A 25,474-nucleotide genomic window follows, 5' to 3' on the forward strand; every position below is an offset into this window, starting at 1 on the left:
CTTATTAAGGAACTGCTTTCTGGTTCACTAATTTTCGACAAAGACCTTTCTACTGTTCATTGTCATTTGACGGACATTTTCAATGCATTAATTTACTCTATTCTTGAATTCCATATGATCGTAGTGAGAAAACTGCCTCAGTATCGGCCTCAGTGATAGTAAGCTAGTATGTGATACAAGGTGGGAATATTCTTGTAAACAGTTGATTCTACAACACGATTCATGAAACAAAACTGTTGAATTATAGATTCCCCTTCCACGTGCCAGAACTTCTCTCTTATTAAGACAAAATTATTTTAAAAGCACAAAAAAGTTTAGGTACGCCTGCCAGAATGTTAAAACTGCATTTATAAAAGTTAAACAAACAAAAAGTTTGATGTTCTGATTTAGTGGATTATGAAAAACGAATATTTGAGGAAAGAAAAAAAGGTTAAAAATTGTAAGAGATTGGGAAATGGTTTCTAATGGAATATCTATGTCCCACCCATCGCAGTTTTAGGCCTATAGCTTAAAACTGCAGAAATGAAACTATATAATTCATGATACATTACAATAGAATGAGTTTATCAGACTTATGTGTATTGTACATGAAATGTAAACTGTGTGGTGTTTAAATTACCCATCATGCTTATACTTGAACTCAGGTTGGGCGAGGACAAAAGCGAAAGAAGCTAGACCTGTTAATGGACTTTGAATCCAAACCAAACGCTATTTTGCCGCCATTGAATAGGACCGAACGGGCACGCACGTCTGCGCCAGACTAAGTTGGGCGGAAGATCGGGACACTGCAGTATCCAGCGAGTTTGAAAATTTTTGAGATAGTTCTGGATTAGGGCAAACGTCATCTCCCCAAGATGGATAATATTTGGAAGAAAGCCATCTTTATCCTTCTAGTGAGCTGGATTTCATTTAAAGGTGAGTTAATATAATCTTGCTTGACGTTGTCCCTGATGATGAAGTATAAGATAGATGTTGGTATAGAGACGAATTAGGAATGATGTCGGATTAATACTGTGACATCTATATGGTATTGGTACTAATCTATCTCCAAAGTGCTCCTTAAATTCAGCGAGATTTCTCTCTCGATAGGAGCATATTCCATCTAGGAATTGAATATGGATTATACACTGTCCATTATACATATAACTTTGCAAATTTATGTAATCTAGATCAGGTAGCCTCGTTATTCTTCTTGAATGGACTATAACGTCACTTTTGGGGGATATCTTGCTCTGAGCGTCTTGTGAAATGTTAAGCTGACATTTTATGTGATTTTCTTTTTACCATCAACGTGATTAATACTGCCGCTGACGTACAGGTAATAGGGAGTTTTCGCGTTTACTACGGAGACACTCTCTACAACTCACCAATTCTTTTTAAAATGCAATTAAAATATCAAAAGAGAGCTATCATCCGAAGATTTGCACCGGACGAACAATTGCAAATATGTCGTTGTCCAGAGTAAAAAGATCCCGATGCTGTCCCGGTACACCAACCTTCGAAAAAAAGCCTCTCAGGTCTTTATGATTTTTAATTGCATTTTCAAAGAAGTCGATGCTTTGTAGAGAGTTTCTCCGTAGTAAAAACGAAATCTCTCTATGGTAAAAGCTGACCCTAGGTTATTTAGATCATGAAATCATAATTATATTCATAAATTCAATTGGTTTCTTATTTCCCCCCTTGATCTTTCATTATGCTACCTTGTCGGTTTGTTGCCCATTTTTCTTTCTGAAGGCGATTAAGGATGCTGTCATATATCTGTCATTTCCGTATCTGCCCCTGCCCATTAATTCAATTTTTCTGCCTCTTCATTCACTAGTGTCCCCATGCTTACCTTCTTTTTTCCCCTTTAAATATGTTAATCTCTTGCTCTCATTCTACTTCCTAGATTTTTCATCAAAATCGTCCTTTCCCTTTCCCGCAGCATGCTTTACCAATATTCGTTGTCTCTCTTTATTCTTTAACTTTTATCTCGCTATGATTTCAATCCGTTAAATCTAAATGCTAATATACAAATATCGGAATAATCACCGTCATCGTCTTCATCGCCGTACTGTTAGTTGTAGAAGTACATGAAGTAGCCATTTGATCATGCTAGTGGCGATAGAATAGTCGTTGTCATGGTTGTTGAAATAATTATATCATCATGATTATTAGCAATACAAGCTTTATTTATTCTTAGTTCTGTAGTAGATGTAGTAGTAAAAGTAGTAGTAGTAGTATTAGTAGTAGAAGTAGTAGTAGTAGTAGTAGTAGTAGTAGTAGTAGTAGTAGTAGTAGTAGTGTAGTGATAGCAGTTGTAGTAGTAGTAGTAGCAGCAGTAGTAGTAGTAGTAGTAGTCGTAGCAGCAGTAGTAGTAGTAGTAGCAGCAGCAGCAGCTGTAGTAGTAGTAGTTGTTGTTGTTGTAGCAGCAGTAGTAGTAGTAGTAGTTGTAGTAGTAGTTGTAGTAGTACAAGTAGTAGTAGTAGTATAGTAGTAGTAGTAGTAGTAGTAGTAGTAGTAGTAGTAGTAGTATAGTAGTGGTGGTGGTAGTGGTAGTGGTAGTGGAAGTAGTAGTAGTAGTAGTAGTAGTAGTGTAAGAAATAGAATAGAAAGTAATATTGCTAGCAGCAGTAGCAATAACTTTTGTAGACTGATAGATGTAGTATTTATAGTTGTATCCGTTGTAGCATGATAGAGGCCTTAGTTGATATTTTATTGTCATTGGGATGCATTTCTATAATTACTCTCTATTTTAAATCTTATAGCATGGTAACAGCCTTCTTGTGATTGGTTACAGTTTCTCACGTGATAAGAGGTTGTTTGTTTCATTGATTAGTCGAGAGAAAAGAAAGTTTGATGAACTACATTTCGTTTTCTTGCCCCTAAGACCTCAGGCATAATATGCCAATACACTAATACAGGGGCAAAGGGTCCTTCTACATTAATAAAACAAAATAGTCCAAAAGGAGCTAACAAAATTATATCTTGTATGGGGAGCCAGCGCCGGAGCCAGATTATTTTTTAAATGGACCATGCTGATTGGTCGATTGGTGATGCATAAATAGCTTACGTCATCGCACAATAAAAATGAGCTCGGAAACATGTGTTCTGTAGCAAACAAATTATGGTACTGCTGGCTGACCATGCAGAAAAAATGAATCAAAATCATGAAATATACATTTATTAATGAAACATTTAATAGCTTCTTCATCCAGTCTGCTAGAAGTTAAGACCCAAATTCAAAACGATTCAATTTTGGAAAGTATGTAAAACAAAGAGGGCGCCCTCATAAGGAGTCGACAGGGGTGACTGCCCTAAATATAGGTGAAAAAAGAAAAGGGAGAAAAGGGTGGACGAATAATGAAGAAAAAAGAGTATCTAGAGGAGATTACTGCATCGTGCAACTGTATATCACCTCTGCTGAAAATTTAGAAACAAAAAATACTTCATCATTTCCTTTGGTCGTCTCATGGACCTATTCGTAATAGGTCCATGGTCGTCTCGACCCCTTATTAGAATATCCTTACGTCGAAACTGTGCACATTGTTATATATTTCATGACACTTCTACAACTCACTTTTGAGATTTATGTCATGTATGTAATATCAAAACCATTTGAGGTATATTTGAGTACATTTTTTAAAATAAAAAAATATACTCAAACGATTATACATTACTCAGAACATTATACATTTTATACACTCTTATACATCTTCTCCAAGTGAAAGCTAGCACACCAACTGAAATCCAGTGGAATATTAATGAAATATCATAACCGAATAACATGAATGGTGAAACTCATAAATAAGATCTAAATGACAAGATAACCGATTAAGACTATAATGTATATACTGTGTTACGCCCTTGGAAGTTAATTGTTTGATATTAAAGAGCATCAGTTGTCGGTAGTCTGTACTATCATTCATAATTCTTAGAAATGTTAAACATTTATTATTCAGATTGTTACGATAGTTGTGATATATTGATGTACTTTGAGCTCCAGTGGAGCTGGTATCAAGAAAAAAAGTGGTTCAGTGTTTCTCTTCTCCCCCCCACCTCTGTCTCACTTCCTTTATCTCTTCCCTTCTCTCTCTCTCTCTCTCTTTCCCCCTCTCTCTCTGGCCCACGTACACACACACCACACCCACACACACACGCGCATATCAACACACGCGCACGCCTTTTCCTTTCGGTTCTAAACATGCTAAATAATAATTCGTCCATGTCCAAGTCTATAAAAAAAAATCTGATATGACCGAGCAAATTACTTATCCTGTGTAGTACCCAAATTGATATATTGTTTTACTGCGCAATTTATCGTACTAGCGGTAATTATTACAGATTGATAGCAGTGAAGCGAAAGCAAAACTGATAATTCTGAATCAACCAACTGATATCATAAGCGAAAGTGAAAACATGGGATCTGATTTTCATATTCTGTCCTAGAGTGAGCGATGGAACAGAAAAAACTAAATTCATCACGTGATTTCCTTTTGACCGATACCATGCAGAATTGAAGCATGTGTGAATTCTAAATAGCCTTTCCCTTCGTATGTGAAGCCCCTCAACTGTCTACAGTCTACTGTGAACTATACAATTAATTTAGTTTTTTGCTGAAATTCCTTCTCTCTTTCTATCTTTTCCTGAGCGCTTAGAGACATGTTTTGTGATAAGCGCTATACAAATATCGTTAATTATCATCATTATTATTAGCTTTATTAATTTGCATATAAGCTCATTCCACAGTTGTTCAGTTATATTCATTAAATACAAAGTATCTTTTTACGACACAATTTGAACACAGTATGGCTCTATCTTTGGAATAGAGTGAATGGATATACTGTATGCTATATGCTATATCAATATGACAAAAAGATTTAATTCGTTTAGAGGTTTATGCTAACTATCGACATACACTGAAACATTTGTTTTGGTGCATTCGATGTATGTTCAGAGTAGATTTATCGTTATCATTTGTTTCCTTTTGCTTCACATCTCAACAGACTGTGATGGACAGGAAGTTACAGCTCCCGACAGCACGACATTTTGGATGGATGACGGGTCTGACTCCCTCTCTTGTCGCGTGATGGGAAGCCCACCACAAGTCACGTGGAGTATTGGGGCGGATAATCTTCTTGCGAGCTGGACCGAAAATGATGGAGTCACATTGCCTAAAACTGGCGGGAAATACAACATGACTGTGGACGGGCAGGAATTTGATTTGTTAATTGATAACATATCTCTCTCAGATGCTCAAAGTTACACGTGTGCCGCTGTGGGAGATGGTTCGGTGAACTTTGATGTAGTGGAAGTAAAAGTTTACCGTAAGTTCAAGTTTATTTTTCAATTCCATCTTATGCATAAACAAATACAAACATAAATCAAATATGCATCATATTCATTAACATAATATACAACTACAAATCAGATATAATTACAAATCAACTACGGACAATTTATACATATTGTACAATAGAAAAATCAAAAATTTGTTCGAAAATGACGGGATCCACCAAGGACTGCTTGTACAGCGTGGTTCCCCTATTCTGTTCTATCGCTATCTATTCTAAAATAAAATTCTAAAGTTACTTTTTAGTCTCAGACTTAGGCCTGAAACGTTAAACATTGTAATTTATAAACCCCGAACTCGCCCTTTCTAACACAGAATGCAACAACACTTTCCTATGAATTGTATCATTTACGTTTAGGTGAGGCTAGCGAGCCAGAAATTGAAGAATGTCCGACGAACAACGAAGTCGATGATGACTGCCGTATTGACGTCGCCAACGAAACAATCATGACGAACCTGACATGCAGCGTCAAGCATTTCTTCCCTAATGTGACGATCACGTGGTCTTCGACTGGCGGCCCCATCGATCCAATCAACATCGACTGGCAGCTTGGTGATGAAGGGTGCTACTGTGCGTCCGTTACGATCGAGACCAGTCCGCAAGACGACGCGTACGTCTGCACTGTGACCGGGAAAGCCCTCCGCGATGAGAGCACGAAATCATTACGAGCTTTGGTGCGGGTCTACGAGGATGGGGTGAAACCCACCACGAGAGACCCGGATGGTGATGATGGTGGCGACGGTGGTTCAGATAATATCGGTGAGGATATATTTCAAAACGCAAAAGAAACTCGTATGATTTGGATTTCTGTACCTTTTGAAAATTGCAAATGAAGTCAGTTTGTATAGTATAATTGATTAACCTAAAACGATAACATAATTACTATTTTGTGAATGGTAGTGTATATCCCTACTATAGAGAACATAGTGTTCAACATGAACTTTCACACTGTTAAATTTGAGCATAATGTGTGAATCATGTTTCACGCAGTCAATTATATGAACACATCGTAAGACACTTAAATTTGAGCAAATCAACAGAGTGAAATACATCTTCACATAGTCGACAATGAGAACACGCTGTGAACAGTCACACTATAGATATGTCCACAGTGTGAAATTATCCTGACACTGTTCGGTTTGAGCATTTAACAGTGTCAACCACATCTTTACATGCCCACTATGAAAACACACTGTGGACACAATGTGAACACACTCTGAAAACACTATGAACACACTGTGAACGCAATATGTCACACTATGAACACACTGTGAACACACTATGAACACACTGTGAAAACACTATGAACACACTGTGAACGCAATGCGTGACATTCTGTTCCTGCTAGTATATCCTTGACTACAGGAACAGACCCTTGGTTTTGCAATTCGTATATAGTGCATAATTCAGGGTCCGAAGTTAGTGGGACTAGATTCACTATGTACTGAGGCTCAGGCAGAGAGTTTGGCGTCTAGTCTTAACTCTAGACATGATTTTAATCTAATCTTCCATCTCTATTTCTCGTGTAGGTATGATCGTGGGCATCGTCATCGGGTGCGTATTCCTTGTCATCATCGTAATCTTCATCATCTACGCTGTGAGAGTTAAGAAGCGTGAACAAGGTATATAATCTTTTTCATGGGTTACCCTGTCATGGTATTATGATACTTTATGTTATACTAACATGTTAATTGTTTAATTTTTCATATTATTCCAGACTGTCAATCCATGCATATTATCGTCTTATTAATGCCTACCCTATAGATAGTAATTCATTCAATGGCAGCTGCTTTTCCAAAGCACCCAATATCCATATTCTCTATTTCATTTTAATATGTTAACCATGTGAACGGCAATTCAAACATTAAAATTCAGTCTGTAGTTTTTTTTATGAAACACCTAATTTATATCAAGAATATTATTTATTTTCATCAATGATATATGCATTACGAGCTCCCGATGCAATGTCTTTCATTTACGTCTTGTTATAATAGATTGAAAGTTTGAAATTTAAAGGACAAATTGATTGTTATATTATGAGTATCTAACCAGTTTGAAATATACCTTCCCCTTTTCTCTACGATTATTTAGCTGTGAAGGGAGGTAAAAATTACAAATACACGAAACATGCTAAACAAGCTGCGACCACGGAGGAAGATGACGAACGAAGAGCGGGCGAATCAAGGACAACAACTGGAAAAGGTATATAGTAAAAAATAATGTATGATATGATAGGATATGATATAAGTATACATATAAAAATAGTACGTTGTGGAAGACCGTCACACTCACAACAACTATTAAACATCGTTAAAACTTTTTAAAATTCCTTCAAAAAGGTAAACAATAGTGTAGTAGGTTTTATGGTGCACCATGTATCTTTCTTGGGCAACTAAACAACTTCTTTAAAAGTTTAGACAATAGGGGTTAAACATCCTGCTAAAGTTTTGAGCAGCATTTTTACAGTGTAATATACTATAATATAATATGATACCATGAATACACTGATGAAATAATGTTTTCTATAGATGATAATTTTGGTGTAGTGGACGAAGTTGACAAGAGAGGCGAGGATAGGACAGAAGATGAAAAGAACGGTATGTAAAGTAGGTATAGCAAATAAACTTCTTACACCGTTCCCCGCTACCCTTCCCCCTTAAAAGACCCCAAACCTTTGCCCCAAACCCACATTCACGTTCTCTACCTCCTTTCCACTTTCATGACTTTGATGATAGACTGCAAAACGTCGGTGTTGATTTACACACCAACACAGATTCTATAACCCCCAGTGTGTTCACAGTACGTTCACAGTGTGCTTACAGTGTGCTCACAATGTGCTCACAGTGTGTTCATAGTGTGTTCAAAGTGCGAGCAGTGCGTTCACAGTGTGTTCCCTGTGTGTTTACAGTGTGCTCACAATGTTCACATCACTGTGAGCACACTTTAAACACCGTGTGAACATGTTCACAGTATGTTCACAATGTGCCCACAGTGTGTTCATAGTGTGTTCACAGTGTGTTTACAATTTGTTCATAGTGTGTTCACAGTGCGAGCAGTGCGTTCTCAGTGTGTTCTCTGTGTGTTTACAGTGTGCTCACAATGTTCACATCACTGTGAGCACACTTTAAACACCGTGTGAACATGTTCACAGTGTGTTCATAGTGTGTTCACAGTGTGTTCATAGTGTGTCCACGGTGTGTTTACAGTGTGATGGCAGTGTGTTCACAGTGTGTTCACATTGTGTTCAGAGTGTGTTCAGAGTATGCGTTCATAGTGTGTTCTCAGTGTGATCACAGTGTGTTCATAGTGTGTTCACTGCGTTTACATAGTGCACATGTGAAAATGTGATTCACACTATCAAAATGTTCAAATTTAACAGTGTGAGAATAATTTCACATTGTAGACACCTCCACATTGTGAATATCCACAGTGTGTTCAGATAATGCCAATATGTTATTGTCTCTGTAACGATGAAATCTAACAGTAAGAAGATCATTTCACTTTAAGGACAGACACCTCGGCAGTTTGGGTGTTCACATTCACATAACAAACTATGTAAAAATGCGATCCACACCGTCAACATGCTCAAATTAATATATTTAACAGTGTGTTCTATACTGTGAACATGCACGGAACACAATGTGGTACAAACTGTGAACAAGCTGTGAGATAAACTGTGAACACACTGCGGGGATACACTGTGAATACAATGTGAACACACGGCAGGACACACTGAAACTAATCATGAACACACTGGGGACACATTGGTACACACTGTGGACACCGTTTGGTACACACAGCGAACACATTGTGAACACACTGTGGTTCAATGTGTTCTCTCAAGCAGGGACATTAGTATCTAATCATCCTTTTAGCCTCCCTCGTTTTTTTTCTTCTCTCCGCCTCTGGTTGTACTGAAGACAATACTAAGCTGTAAATGAAACATGTAAAATGAGAAGCGTATTCTTTTAAACTTAAAGAGGAAGTTCATCCCGAAGAAAAGCTTGTTGTAAAAACGAGCAGAAAATATAATAATAAGTACTGGAAAATCTGTTAAAGATTAAGAGAGTTATTAGAATTTTTAGTTTTAGATTTGTGACCTCATAGACAAGCAGCTGCTTCATATGTTATGGAATATGAAATTCATGAATTTCACTTTTCAATGGTTCCTGATGACTTATTTTTGTTTTCTTTCCATGGTTGGGTGTAAAATTATTTTTGTATTAATATGAATTTTACAATTTTTTGAGAAAATTACATTTCTTTTTTTGGTACCATTCGCTATATAGAAAAGCTGCTCGCATATGACGTCACAAATCAAACGATTAAAATTCTAATAACTTGTTAATTCGTTGGTGGATTTTTCTAAAAACCTTCGGGAATATCTATATATTATTATTTTTTTTAATACACTTTGTCAGGATGGACTTTCCATTTAAAAGATTGAAAGTGTGCGCTACTGAAAATGTTTGACAAAAACAAGAAAGAAGTTTGATAGTTTGACAAAACCAGAAAAAATGTTAAGAAGAATAGCAAATATATTTCATCAGTCTTCACTTTTATTTTTCCCCCTTTTTATTGTTTGGACCAAAAAAATCGTCAGTTTTAGCTTCTGAATACGAGACATTTATCATACCACTTTGCTTGCAATACTGTAGGTCGTGTGGATTTATTACATAACATATGATGTGAGATCGTGGAGAAATTATTTGAAACTATGCTCCTGTTAGGTAAAAAAATATCAAAAAATAGAAAATACAGAATTCTTTAATCTGTTTAGGCTGAATAATATGACAGTACCAATTTAGCTCTCCATTTTAGATACACTGCAGTTTTTGAATATTCATAACATTTTTTATTTATATATCTTGACCACTTTTCGTTAAAGAAAAATCACTGATATGTCACTAAAGCACCCCTCTTCGGAAATGGAATCTTCTTTGTTTAAAATCATTTCATTTAATTGATTTTGATTTTATTTCGTTCAGACTGGAGCCCGGAAACGAAAGACAGCGATGGTGGTGGTGGTGGCGGTGAAAGTGGCAGTGGTGGTGGTGGAGGTGGTGGTGGTGGATCGAGTCATGATGATGGAGGTGGCAATGATGATTGATGGTCGAAATGAACAAAAAACATAATTTTCTCATTTATAATCGCAGGCATTCTTTTATCAAACGTCGATGCATGTCTCTTAAAATGTGAAAGAAGGAAAATGGTATAGTAATGTATCTTTATAAATGAAACAAAAGTTGTCCCCCGAAAAGCAACATCAGACTGACGGTTCAAATGGTATGTGACGTTTCTCGTTCCGTCTTCATTTCATTTATTTCCATTAAAAACATAAGTAAAACAAATACATGCAAGAGAAAGGGTTATAAATATTAAGTATGTTTGTTTTTTCCATTACGGCTTGAAGTCGAACCCGTAGCCAGGACGGGGGGGGGGGGGGGTCGAACGAAACCCCTAAAATCGTCAAAATTAAGAAAATATGGGATGGAAAGGAGAACAGAAAAGAAAGGAGAAGAGATCGAACCCTGTAATCGAAAACAATGGCTACGGGTCTTTGATTCTTTTCTTATAGTTTAAAGATACATGCCTCTTTGATTGATAAAATAATGCCTTAAAAAATTCCCAGCTCTCTAAGAAGCATATATAAGTAGCTATACTACCCGAAATTTGCCAAGTTTGTTTATTCAAAGCCCTTTATTGCCCTTTCCTTTCACTTCGGTGCCTGCCAGTGAATTAGTAGTATATATTTCGAATTCCACTCAGTATTGTTAGCGATAAAAATGTTTTGTTTGACTAATGCTCACATGCACAAGGCAAGCCACAAGAGGACCAATCATTGATGTTAATATGTCACCCAAATGACGCCCGTGTGCTTTGGTCACTAGGGCAAGTTTGTAAGTAGGTTTAAATAGTTCTTAGGTCAGAAATGTTTTGATGAAACTGATGCAATTCAATTGATTATAAGATACTGTACGAAATTTAACTCAGAGCAGCTGATTTGGTGTTTTTGTAATTTTTTTAAAGATAAGATTTTGCTCATAAAATATGCTTGTGCGACACTGAGATTTTAGAGGGTGTGACATCTTGGTGATATTTTGGTATGGAAAATTTGATAATCCGGGGCGTACACATCTTTAAAAGTAACATTATCCAACAAAGTGAGTTGGCTGCAGCTTCCACGATCCTTGCAATGAGATATCATAATTTTTCTATCAATTGTAATTATGATTATAGTTAGTGTATTTATCATAACAGTGCGCCTCGGAATAAATTGTTTCTATGTAGATGGCGCTATATATTTATGTCTATTATTTTGTTTATTCAGTTTTGAAGAAATATTTTGGAGTAGCTAGATTCAGAAGAGCTGGAATGTAAATACCATTTTTTAAGGGGTGTACTCATTTCTGTTGGACATCGTCTATCTACAATTTACCAAATTTTCAGATTTTTTGTTATTGTAAGCAATAAAAAAAAAAGAATTGTTAAATGTTATAGCCCTGACTCTTCTTCAGCAGTTCAGCCGAGCTCGCTTTCTATATAGCGCCCTCTAAATGTCGTGACGCACATACTTTAACAAATAAATTGTTGGTTATTAGCAAACACAAACGTGATAAATATAAAGGCAAAATGAAAGATGTTTTGCATTAGCGGATGATAAAGATAGAGAGAGTGTGTTAAGTTGCGCGTGCGCGTGTGGGTGCGTGAGAGAGAAGACGGTGTGCGTACCCTATTTTGTGAGTTTATTTAAATCTGCTTTGCTGTCCAGTAGATTTTGTCATATATGATTTACTATTTGTTTTCCTTTCAAAATAACGATAAGAGTTTGAATTGACCCATGTCGGTCGCAAATCTTATAGAGCAAACGGATATGTTCTCAAGATCAGGATAATAAGATAATGATTTCTTTTTGTAGAAAAAACACTATTTTTTTCTTAAAAATATTCATGTTTATGACTGTGATTACTTTCTTGCTGTCGCTTTTTATGTTTGGTTGTTGTCATCTACTTTTCATCAGTTTTGGGTGTCATCAAATTTTTGTACTTCGTGTATTTTGTCGCCTTTACGATAAACCTTTCCTACTATTATTACATTTTAGTTCAATTGAGTTTCATTCTATAAACTGTTTGAACATTCATTACTCAATATTGATTCTACCAAACTATTTTTGAAAAGGATCTTTCATTAAGTAATATTTGTAGTTAGACCCATATTCGGTTCATTGTTTAATTACTTTCAATTCGTTCCACGGATGAATTTCAAAATGAATAAGATATTAAATAGTAAAAGGAAAGTGTCGCTGTTTATTGCTTTATGTTTTGTGCCGGCCGGGTTTTGTGTTGTTCGAATTGTTTATATAAGGGAAGGCAGAAACACACGCACACACACCCACACACACTAAGAAGTAGGGGTGCAAGAAAGGTGCAACTTTGCAGGAAAAGGAGCACCTTTCACTTGCCACCGCGCATGCGCAGGCCTGCGGCGGGTGATTGGGGTGCAAATTTGAACCTCGCGTATAGTCTAGGTTCCTTTCACACTCGATCCTTATTAAAATGCTCGCAAAGCTAAACCTGCTCGGCAATGAAAAATACACTTTGTCTTGTTTGTGCGTCTAGCATGTCTAGTAAACGTGTAATGGCAATAAAACTGTATTTTTACTTGCGGAATTGCTCCTAAATAATGTCGTATAGAGTTGATCTGTTTATAGGGTCTGGGAACAATCTATGCTGACATCGTACGTGTTGAGGGGTCTGTGAAATAACAAAATAATTGCATAATTCGAATACTATGAACATGTTATGCTTGTCATGACTGTTTTGGGAAAAGTGATTGTTAGAAAAGTGGGATAAGCATTATTATATTATATTATTAAGTTTTATATGGAGAATCAGGTCATTTGGTAAAGATAGTAATTTTAGTGACTGTTTCAATAAGCTTTTTGTAAATCCTTATATATGGAGAACCAAACGTTGCAATTATAGGTGTGTTACCCCCACACACGATCCACCATTTCTTTCCTGTTTGTGCCAATTATTGCGGTATTAAAAATTAATCACTCTGATTATGTGCAGTTGCAGAAGAATTCCGTAACCGCCTGCAAATTTGGCCAACCAGATGTAGTGGACGGCCAGATACGGTGGTATCCTGATAGGAAAACTGAGGCAAGTTGATTCCGCGGCCGATTAGATGTCACACTGGGTGCACCCTTACGGTGCAACTTTGTTTCCTTTTGAAAAGGTACAACTTTGTACTTTTCTTGAAGGTGCAAATAATAACCTTTGCACCTTTCAGAGAGATGCAAAGTTGTGTCTTTGCATCTTGGAGGTGCTTCCAATGTGACAGCTGGTCAAAGTTGAACCTATTTTTCTTATTGTGTAAGTTGTAGTTCTCTCTAAATACAATCTAATCCCTAATAACACTCCACTTGGAGTGATACTGGGGACCAATTCCTTTGGAGTGAAATGTATATTCTTATGGAGTGAATTATGACCCCCTTTTGCAGTGAACTACAAGGAGTGGCACATGCAATTCACTCCAAAGGAATTGGTCCCTAGTATCACTCCATCAGGAGTGTTATCGGGGACAAGATTAGTTATTTTGCATTTAAAGAGTAGTACTAGTAAGTCGTTTACCCCTCTTCTCTCTTTTTTCTCTCTCTTCCTCTTAGTTTCATGAATAAATCTTCTTGAACTTAAAACACTGATCATGGTGTGTGTGTGTGTGTGTGTGTGTGTATGTGTGTATTTGAGTTTCGTCAGACGTGTATCAATCAGATATGATAATTTACATCTGGGACCGACATTTAACGTCACCATCCGAAAGACGTGACCAGGACTCGAACCTCTGCGTCAACTTGTAACTTCCCCACATAGCTTGGATTACAGGCGCACGCCACAACGCCCAGTCAAGATACTTACAAGAGATTTGGTAAGAGATTTGCAATAGTCTTGTTATAAATTGAATATTATCATTATGTTATTCAATCAGTATCCGAAATGAGTAAGATAGGTTGAACAAATTAATTTTCTATAACTGATAACAGAGATTACAGAAAAAAATGAAAAAATATTCAATATTTTCATACATTCAATTCAAATCGAATAACATTTTTTGTCAATTTCACACATTTCTACATTGCTATGAACATACATTCATACAAGTATCAGTTTGTCGTGAAGAATAAAAGTATGTACATGCTATGTTTATAGAAGAAGGCGTATAAACTGAAAGCAAATGTCTGTGGCAGGATACGCCAGTCTACAAAAACACAATACACTGTTAGAAAAAACAGAAGATTTTACAGAAGAAAAAAAAAAAACAGATTTTACAGAAAGATGCAATTAAATCATTTTGAAAATTGTTAAAACATGAAAGATTTTACACAATTTTTAAAGAATTTTACAGAAGAGGTCTGTTTTAAAAATGGGGAAAACGGTTTTATTACAATAAATGTGTAAGGTTACATACACCAAATATCGATTTCTGTAATTTTACACAAATGCATGTAAGATTACTCAGAACAGTAAGATTACAGGTGTTCTCGAGACTCTGCTGCAGGAATTTCGGTTTTTTTAAGTAGAATTTTTTTAACAATGTGCAGTAAACAATAAACAATACATATGAATACAGTGAGCAAAAAAAAAACCCACATGAATTAAAGGCAAATATACTCTCTAAATGCAAAGGAGCTAATCTCGTCTCTAATCACGCTCCTTTTAGAGTGAGACAAGGGACTAGTCCTGGTGGAATGAAATTTCAATCTTTCAAGAGTGAATTTTTACCTCTTTTGTGTGAAAGTGTAGAGAAGATGCACTTTCACTCAAAAAATGTAAAAAATCCACTCTTGAAAGATTAAAATCTCATTCCATCAGGACTGGTCCCTCAATCATCTCACTCTGAGAGGAGTGTTATTAGGGACGAGATAAGATCCTTTGCATTTAGAGAGTATTAAAAAATAGTTGCATGAAAATTCCGAATGTTGATCTCTGCTCTACTATTATTGTTAGCAACACACATGCTAAAGATACAATTTTCTCCTATAATATGCACATCCCTCACTTTTTAGTTTGAAATGTAAAGGTTAAAGAGACATGATAAGGGGTACTCTAGACTGAAATTGTATGATTCTTACTGATGAAGAGAAATCAGACAAAAGGAAAAAAACACGATAAATATCAACATCAAGGGAGGGCAGAGCCACTTTTAAAAACTTTGCATTATTTCGGTGAAACAATGCTATACATGTCCATAGAATATTCAATGAGCAAATTGACGATGTCATATCCCCACTTGTTCTTTTATATTTTATTATATGAAATTATGTTTTTTCAAATTTATTTCTCTAAGAAAAAGACTAAATAGACAACTGATTTGATATATTAGCTTATCAGTGTTGCCACTTATAGTTAATCATAATGGAGACATAACACATATGTTTGCAAATAATATAAAAAATAATGATTTTGTGGTACCATAAGAAAAAAAAATGGCGGACCTTACATCATCAGACCCCCTTATCACTGGCGGATCCAGGGGGGCACATTCGACCCGTGCCCCCCTTTGAGAGGCAAAATTGAAATTTTTAATATAAAAATGCCGTTAAAACAGAAGTGTGCCCTCGTTTTGAAAGTGAAGACCCTTTTTTATGCTTGTTAATTTTTTACGGGGAGGAAATATCCTTTATTTTTGGTTGAAAATTTTTTTTTTCTTGTCGAAATTTTCCTCGAAAAAATGTGCCCCCCTGGAAAATCCTGGATCAGCCCCTGCAATTAATGGATTTTAATGATGACGCGGATATAACGTCATCATGAACCAGCATTTGGCTCAATTGATCTTTCCTCATTTAGTACAGACATCTTTATATTTTTAGTCCTGAGCATCCATTTTAGAATATAAATGAAAGTTAATAATTCTAAAGCATTTTGTAAATCTAAAGTTCTTAAGCAATGTAAATTATTATTAGATATTCTTTTAAATTTCATCAACTATGGGTTATAAGTAATGATTCAATTCCAATGAAATTCTTTATTTCATTTCCATTCAAAGATAGTTCACAGTATTATTCGTAAATCAGATACAAGTACCCGCGAAAGATGGTGCTATGTACTTGTGTAATCAAACCAACATTGTACTATCAGATAAAATTAAATTCCATGTAGCTATTTTTGAAAGATGACGCGAAAGATCCCACATATATATCTTAATTGTATTTCAGTTATTAATCACGTGCCACTAAACCCACCGCAATTTCCTTTATTGACCTGTGATATTTTTCATTGTAAGAAATTATTCCCACAATTCGTCTTTAAGGTCACCGCACACCTTACGACTGGTCCAACAATCGCATTTTGTGCATTTTCTAAAAATGTGACTGAAAAGTACATTTTTTAAAAGGTTAATTAGCTGTTATAAACCCAATATAACAATTATAAAAATAATTACACGCCAACTAACGAACGTAGAGGGCAGCCACGCCCCGCAGTGCTTCAATACAACTACTGTATGAATAAATGAAAATGCTTTATATCTGTTAAACATTTTGAACACACATGCACTTTTATAATATGTTGACGTTGAAGCGGATTTTCTTTCTTAATCGGATAAATAAAAAATCTTTGCCAGACGGGTGCGATATTTTCCCCGTCAGTAATTAATGTGTACCCGACGCGAAAGAGCAGTGTGCCATTGCCGTAACTTCATGAAAAAGTCTACGGAAATGACGATTTAATAGGGTTTATTTAGTCAGATTACGTACGCCTCTTAAATATATTGATGGCGACACGAATAGTTAAAGTACAGTGACCTTTCCGAGCCATCGATCAGCTCGATTGATGTGGCTTAATCAGTAAGCCACACACATCGATCAACTCGATGGGTGTAGCTTAACCAGGAAGCCACACCCGTCGCACAGCTCGAGTGATGTGGCTTAATCAGTAAGCCACACCCATCGATCAGCTTGATTGGTGTCGCTTAATCAGTAAGCCACACCCATCGATCAGCTCGATGGGTGTGCCTTAATCAGTAAGCCACATCCATCGATCAGCTCGATGGGTGTGCCTTAATCAGTAAGCCACACCCATCGATCAGCTTGATTGATGTGCCTTAATCAATAAGCCGATCCTGCAGTCGAGTCCATGGACGCGGGATCAAGTCTCGCCTTTTCAAGGATTTTTTTTAAATTAAAAATTGAGTCAAGTCTCAAGTTCATTATCTATAGTCTGATTCAGAGCTTCCAAAACAGCCCCCTCTCGTGTCGATTGCACAAGTACTGACAGAAGAATATCCCAGAGGGGACCCAGGATTAGTATGACTAGTCTTCCATATATATATGGATGAAATCATGTAGTGCTACTATGTCTCCTTAATGATGACTTGGCATACCAAGGTATATGTATTACGATATGGAACATCATGCATCTTACCCTCTGTCATCCTCGAAGCCACACAATCATTGACATTGTCAGGTTGGTTCAAGCCCCATTCTAAGAAGGTATAAGAAAAGATAAAGAGATTTATTAGAAAATTATCTCATGCTCATGATCAACTTCGCTCGAATGGCTTTCACATTTTTCATTAGGATGAGCACTAAGTTAACACTTTAAAATGAAGATGTTTTCTGGATATGACACCTTGTAAATTGGTTATAGATTTGGTTCACCATACGATTGTGGAGAAGCTGCTCACATATGACGTCATAAATCAAACATTTGAAATTCCTATAACTTTTTAAATCTGTAATTGAGTTTCCTCAAACCTTTACCAATATTTTGGATTATTCATTAATTTATTCATTTTTATTACAATATTTTTTTTGTCAGGGCGAACTTTCCTATTTAAAGCTTAGTTTATTTTAACATATCATTATCATTTAATTAGCTACAAAATTCACTTTTCGGAAAATGACAAAGGGAATGTTTTCATGGAGCCAGAAAAATAATTTGCATGTATATTGGCATGGTCAATTAATGCGTATGAAGCCTGAAGTTGGGGGTTGAATCCTCATTATTATCACCTTCATCATTAAAAATATGTACAAATATTTCCATTCTACTTCATAAATGTATTAATTAATTTAATCAATTTTATTTCTGGGTTGTCATTTCTTTCAAGCGAACTGCTTCTAATGACAATCCTTCTCCTGCAAACTGTAAATGTTAAAATTGTTTGGTTGTAGATCATTTTTGTTTAGAATAACTTGTTATTTAGTCAATTTTTTTCCTTCATGATTGCCAAAAACAATAATCAATATATCATGTTATGTAATGAAAAAATGTATCATATACGAATGTTATTAAATGCAAAGAAAACGATGAACCAAATCAAATCCGCAACTCGGAATTCATTGGACGCGCCACTTAATCTGACCCCTTACTTTTAAATCTTTTGATACCAAAATGCGACTCCTGGGTACGCGGTTGCAAAATTACGCATTGTGTAAGTGAATTTCAGACCCGAAATTGCCCCAAAACATGTTTTGGAGTACAAAGTCAATTCAAAGTGGGTTTTCTAATCTTCATAAAGATGTGAATATTTTCAGTTTCACCAGCTGACATAAATTGGTTCAAGAATAATAATGTTTCAAAATGTTTATGCAGTAAAATTTTCGCAAAAACAACGAAAACAATAGAGCGACAAACAATTGTAATTTCGTTCGTAATGATATTCCTTATTAGTTAAATTTATGTGTATTTTACTTTGTCCTGCGAAATATTTCTCGATTCAGTTGGGATTAAGTCTTGAATAAATCTTCAAATAAAAAATTAATTGCTTGCCTCAATGGTTTAGGGCAAGAGGAAGCGGCGTCCTTTTTCGAAAAAAAAGTAATATCATGACTTGACACATAGAAAATTGTCTTGTTGACCCTCAGCCTCGTGCAGTGGCGTACCGTGGGTCACGGCATTGGGGACACCTGCAAAAAATGTCATTCTCTTTAATAACAGTGAGCGCGCTCAGTTGCTTGGTATACTGACCTAATAAAGACATTTTTAAGCACAGTACCATTAAACGGACATGTATCTCACTGATCAATAATGCGAGCGCCAAGCGCAAGCTGAAATATTTGTATATTGACCCCAAATAGGGATATTGTAAGGACTATTTTTTTAAGGAATCCATTAAGAGTATACATGAACATATCTCACCATATTCATCTAGTGCGAGTGTTAAGCGCTTGCTGATTTTGGTATAATTACATTTGAACATATGAAACACTTTTTGTAGTCATAGTAATCATGATTATAATATGCATCTGAGTACTCAAATATTGCGAGCGCGAAGTGCGAGCTGAAAATTTAGGAAATTCAGACCTAAAGAGGGGCATTTTAAGGCTTGTTTGTAGGAATTCACGAAGAACATACATACTTCACTTACCAAATGATGCGAGCGCGAATCGGGAGCAGAAAATTTTTGTATTCAGATCAGAAAAAGGACATTTTAAGGACGGATTTTTGGAATTCATGGAGAGCAGACATATCTCTTAATGTGAACGTAAGCATGGGCAGGAAATGTTTTATATTTAGACCTTAAAATGGGGCAATCACTTTAAGTAGTCATGAAAAAGAATAATAATCACTCGAAGTGCGAGGAAATATATTTGGTGTATATTGACTTGAAAACGGGAGGTTTTAGTACATCAGGATTATATATTTCGTTAAACAGAGAATGCGAGCACCAGGGACAATGAAGTCATAGGCCCTGGGCAAATTATGTTTCATAAAGTTTTTGAAAAAAAATGTTTCTTATATAATATAACATAACAAACTGTATAATATAACATTGGAATGAACATTTATTTCTTCTTTCCCACTGCGCTTCTCTTCCTTTCTCCCTCTTTTTCTTCTTTTCCCCTTTTTTGGTCAGCCGATGGGGGGGGGGGGGGGGGGCACGTGCCTCCATGCCCCTCGTAGTTACGTCACTGGCCTCGTGGACCCTTGGTCTCGTGCACCATCAGCCACATGGGATAACCCCAGGGTTCTTAGAAACGAACATAGAGGCAGCATTCCCTCTACGCTCGTTGGATTTTTACTTACTTCGGTAGTCAGTTTGTGTGTCGCGTCTGTCAGTGTAGCAGTGGTATGATCCGCTTATTCTTATACAGTTCAACCAGATCCATCCATCGGTAATGAGAGTCTTTAAGATGACGTACTCTTCATCACTCTCTACGGAGACTAGGGTAGGGTCCTCCATGATCCCGTTACCCATGGCAACAGCATCCAAACTATTACAGTGGTCTTTAGCTGCTTGGTAAGACGCGGATGAGGATGTTACCAGGAAACATTTGGTGCCCGCATACTCCCAATCGGCTGGACAAACTTGATAAAAGGATAAAACGTGGATCACACGATTCATGTAACAGACTTCAACAGACCGATTCAGTTTGTTTGATGTTTTATCAAACAAATTCTAGATGAAGGTTCAAGTTCAGGTACAGTTTGTATAATGAAAGATAACTTATGCACTGGCATAGCAAATTATATGGATTATCATAACATACTGAAAGTGCTTTTGTTCTTCTTTGGGAGCCTCCACCCCACCCCAATCGCCATTAGCATAATAAGGAACCAGGCCAATAACACTCTGACTCTAATGAGGCTAATTATGTATTCATGTGGTCTTATCTGAAGCCCGATTCCCACCAAAGCTGGGGAATGGGGGTTTTTCATCATATTCTTGTGACGTCATCACTTATTACATAATATTCTGCCTAGAATATTCATGAGGCGTAGTCTGCATAAATAAACCCAATTGGGTCATGACCATGGGAAGCAAGGTGCTGGGGTATAATTGTCAATAAGCAGCACCCTCAGATATTCTGGAAGATGTATACAAATTGAAAAATGTAACTTTTGTAGTGAAACTCCTTTTTTTTCTTTAATTTTCAAATTTCTCGTTAATAATGTGACCTCGAATTTGTAACTCTTCTTTTTGCCTTTCAAATTTACATTAGCGACCCCACTTAAAATTGTTCCCAGGGCCCAGAATTGGGTAATATTTATGTTAATTTACCCATATCATTATTGGGCGAAAAATACGCTTGCCCTCATGAATTAAAGAGCTCTGAAGTCATATTCAGCTGATGTATGCATAGTATTCGAATCGCGAGTGCACTGTAAAGCACATCGAATACAATTTTCAAAACAGAAGCTTAAGTAAAGGCCAAGTCTACCCCAGAAAAATGTAATTAATAAAGAAAAAAAATCAGACAACCGTAATGCTGAAAATTTCATCAAAATCGGATTTAAAATAAGAAAGTTATGACATTTAAAAGTTTCGCTTATTTTTCACAAAATAGTTACGTGCACAATTTAGTCGCATGTAAATGACAGTCGATGATATCCCTTACTCACTATTCATTTTTTTATTTTTTGCGTTATATAATATTTCAATCTGTCGGATTTGACAATAAGAAACAACTTAACTAAAAAAGTTTAACGATTGTATGTAGTTCCACGTGTTCTGAGAGAAATAAAACTTTGTTTCACAGTACAATGGGGAGAAAATTAGAATATTTCTTATTTCATATAATAAGATATAAAAGAAACAGTTAGTGATGTCATTAGTCCTTTCATTTGCACACGACCGGGATATGCATATTATTGTTTTGTGAAATTAAGCGAAACTTTAAAATGTCATTACTTTTCTATTTCACATCCGTTTTAGATAAAACATTTTTAGTGATATGCTGGTTGGATTTTCTCTATTTATTCAAATCAACGTCTTGTTGGGGTGGACTTGTGGTTAATGCAATAGATCTAAAACAAGAACAAATATATTCATTATAACTACATGCTATATTTGGAGATTAAAACTAAGGTATAAAATTCCAATGAGATTTATGATCATGAATATGAATTTCCTGATTTCACCTCTAATTTAGAAAATATTCAAGCAGTTCTTTAAACAGGACGACTATTCAACTTTGAAGGTCAAGTCCGCACAAGGAAAATGTTGATCTGAATAAATAGAGAAAAATCAAAACCAGCATATTGCTGAAAATTTAATCAAAATCGATTGTAAAATAAGAAAGTTATGACATTTTAAAGTTTCGCTTACTTTTCACAAAATAGTTACGTGCACAATTTAGTCGCATGTAAATGACAGTCGATGATATCCCTTACTCACTATTCATTTTTTTATTTTTTGCGTTATATAATATTTCAATCTGTCGGATTTGACAATAAGAAACAACTTAACTAAAAAAGTTTAACAATTGTATGTAGTTCCACGTGTTCTGAGAGAAATAAAACTTTGTTTCACAGTACAATGGGGAGAAAATTAGAATATTTCTTATGTCATATAATAAGATATAAAAGAAACAGTTAGTGATGTCATTAGTCCCTTCATTTGCACACGACCGGGATATGCATATTATTGTTTTGTGAAATTAAGCGAAACTTTAAAATGTCATTACTTTTCTATTTCACATCCGTTTTAGATAAAATTTTTTTAGTGATATGCTGGTTGGATTTTCTCTATTTATTCAAATCAACGTCTTGTTGGGGTGGACTTGTAGTTAATGCAATAGATCTAAAACAAGAACAAATATATTCATTATAACTACATGCTATATTTGGAGATTAAAACTAGGGTATAAAATTCCAATGAGATTTATGATCATGAATATGAATTTCCTGATTTCACCTCTAATTTTAGAAAATATTCAAGCAGTTCTTTAAACAGGACGACTATTCAACTTTGAAGGTCAAGTCCGCACAAGGAAAATGTTGATCTGAATAAATAGAGAAAAATCAAAACCAGCATATTGCTGAAAATTTAATCAAAATCGATTGTAAAATAAGAAAGTTATGACATTTTAAAGTTTCGCTTACTTTTCACAAAACAGTGATATGCACAAGTCAGTGACATTAATAAGTCGGTCGATGATGTCCATCACTCACTATTTCTTTTATTTTTTATTGCTTGAATCGTAAATTATTTCATTTTTTACAGATTTAACAATAAGGACCAACTTGACTGCATCATATAGTATTATTATGTTCAGAGAGGAATCGTTGTTGTTTCACATGACAATGAGGAGAAAATTAGAATATTTCATATAATAAAATACAAAGGAAATAGTGAGTGGATGACGTCATCAGTCTCCTCATTTGCATACCAGCTAGTATATGCATATAATTGTTTTGTGAAATTAAGCGAAATTTTAAAATGTCATAGCTTTCTTACTTTACATCTGATTTTGATGATATTTTCAGTGTTATGTGTGTTGGATTTTCCTCTTTTTATTCAATCACTTTTTTGTTGGGGTGGACTTGTCCTTTAAGGAACAATATATGAACAGTAAAATAACTGAAGAAGAAAAGATTGTGAAACTTAACAATCAATCAAAAGGCATACGATTACATGAACACTAACAATACTGAAAATGGTTATCAAACTGAATGACGGAAAAATGTAACTGAGAATACCAACATACCACTCCTTGATGTATTTTAAACTAGATTAAAGTCAGGACCAGTAGTTAATTTTCTTAAAGTGGTAAAAAAAAACCTGGTACTAGAGAGGACAATATCTACTACTTTAAGAAGATCAGTTTTTCAGTTTAATGCAATACAAATCTTATATATGCTTACTTGGAATCTCACAATTCTTTCCAAGATATGCCTCAAGACAGGAGCAGCTATAGCCATCCAATTCTTCCTTGCAGAATCCTCCATTCTGACACGGATTAGAGTAACATGCTGTAAAAGGGATATTAAAAAAATGGTGACTCCACTGTACTATATAGCTGCCGGGTGGGTGTTTCATAAAGTTGTTTGTAAGTTAAGAGCGGCTTTACGAACGACTGGTGAAACTCTCTTACCCGCTAAATAACCCCGAATTTACATTTAATGTTGAATATCATTTACCACAAGGAAGGATCACTAGTCGTTCTTAAACTCACTCTTAACTTACGGATAGCTTTATAAAACGGCCCCAGATCTATTTCGAATACATTCTAGGTTTATTTTGTCATCATAACTGCATACCAGTGGTAATTTTGAAATATTATTTCTGAATCCATTTGGAAAAATAAAGATATTCTACTACTACTACCAATACTACTACTACTACTACTACTACTACTACTACTACTACTACTACTACTACTACTGCTGCTACTACTACTACTACTACCACTACTACTACTACTACTACTACTGCTGCTACTACTACTACTACTACTGCTACTACTACTACTACTTCTACTACTACTACTAGTATAATTATTATAATTGTTGTTGTTATTAAAGGGTTAAAGTAAATAGCTTACTAATACTTACTAATACTACTTCTACTCCTCCTCCTACTATTCTATTCCTTCTACTACTACTACTACTACTACTACTACTACTACTACTACTACTACTACTACTGCTATTACTACTACTACTACTACTACTGCTACTACTACTACTTTTACTTCTACTACTTTCACTGGAAACTGGAATCTTTGCTAAACATTATGTTTGATGAAAATAATACCTGGAAATGCACAATACATGTTAGTTTTGTTCCGTGCTCTATGTAGCACTCTGACGTGCTGAGGTGTTGACCGGCACTTTCCATCACCACGCACTGAAAATACATCATGATAAGTTAAGAAAAAAACAAAACATAGAATTAAACATAGTTGTAATAGAAGAAGATGATGAAAGTAGAAGAAGAAGAAGAAGAAGAAAAGAAGACGAAGAAGAAGAAGAAGAAAAAGAGAAAGAAGAAGAAGAAGAAGAAGAGAGGAGACTAAAAAAGAGCAAGAGCAAAACCAAACAAAGAAGAGAGGAGGGAGGAGGAAAAGGAGAAAAATACAATTAATTGAATCATAAGACATTATGGAATCAGGGCAATGGCACTATTTTGAAAATAAGTTTATAATTTCTCGTCATATTCATCTTCAGTTAACTCAGTATTTAAAATTCATTGTTTGATGACTCGCACATAAAACAAAAACATCTGATCTATTCACGAAGGTAAACACATGAACACAATCATTTAGACCCCATGTATACACCCCCTAAAAAACAACAACAACATAATTTAACAACCAGTAGCCACTAAGACATCAGAGAGATCCGAAAGAGTTGATGATAAATACCAGTTGTCACGATTTCAAAATGTGTTCGTACAGAATCCAATGAAAT

At 35.5% G+C, this 25,474-nt stretch overlaps 1 protein-coding gene across 3 annotated transcripts; it reads left to right on the plus strand.

Moving 5' to 3' along the window:
* Positions 1–617: 617 nt before the first annotated feature.
* Positions 618–14,040, plus strand: LOC129267314 (uncharacterized). 3 transcript variants are annotated; one of them, XM_064103311.1, is made up of 7 exons: positions 625–915; positions 4,986–5,306; positions 5,691–6,092; positions 6,863–6,955; positions 7,425–7,535; positions 7,862–7,930; positions 10,322–12,630. In XM_064103311.1, exons 1-7 carry the CDS (start codon positions 855–857, stop codon positions 10,441–10,443), a joined length of 1,179 nt encoding a protein of 392 aa, XP_063959381.1. In that variant the 5' UTR covers positions 625–854; the 3' UTR covers positions 10,444–12,630. The 3 variants fall into 3 exon arrangements, with proteins under 3 accessions (XP_063959382.1, XP_063959381.1, XP_063959383.1); XM_064103313.1 differs by having other exon boundaries at positions 645–915; positions 7,862–7,939; XM_064103312.1 differs by lacking the exon at positions 7,862–7,930 and having other exon boundaries at positions 618–915; positions 10,322–14,040.
* Positions 14,041–25,474: the final 11,434 nt, after the last annotated feature.

Source organism: Lytechinus pictus, chromosome 8, assembly GCF_037042905.1.
Source record: "Lytechinus pictus isolate F3 Inbred chromosome 8, Lp3.0, whole genome shotgun sequence".
Taxonomy (NCBI): domain Eukaryota; kingdom Metazoa; phylum Echinodermata; class Echinoidea; order Temnopleuroida; family Toxopneustidae; genus Lytechinus; species Lytechinus pictus.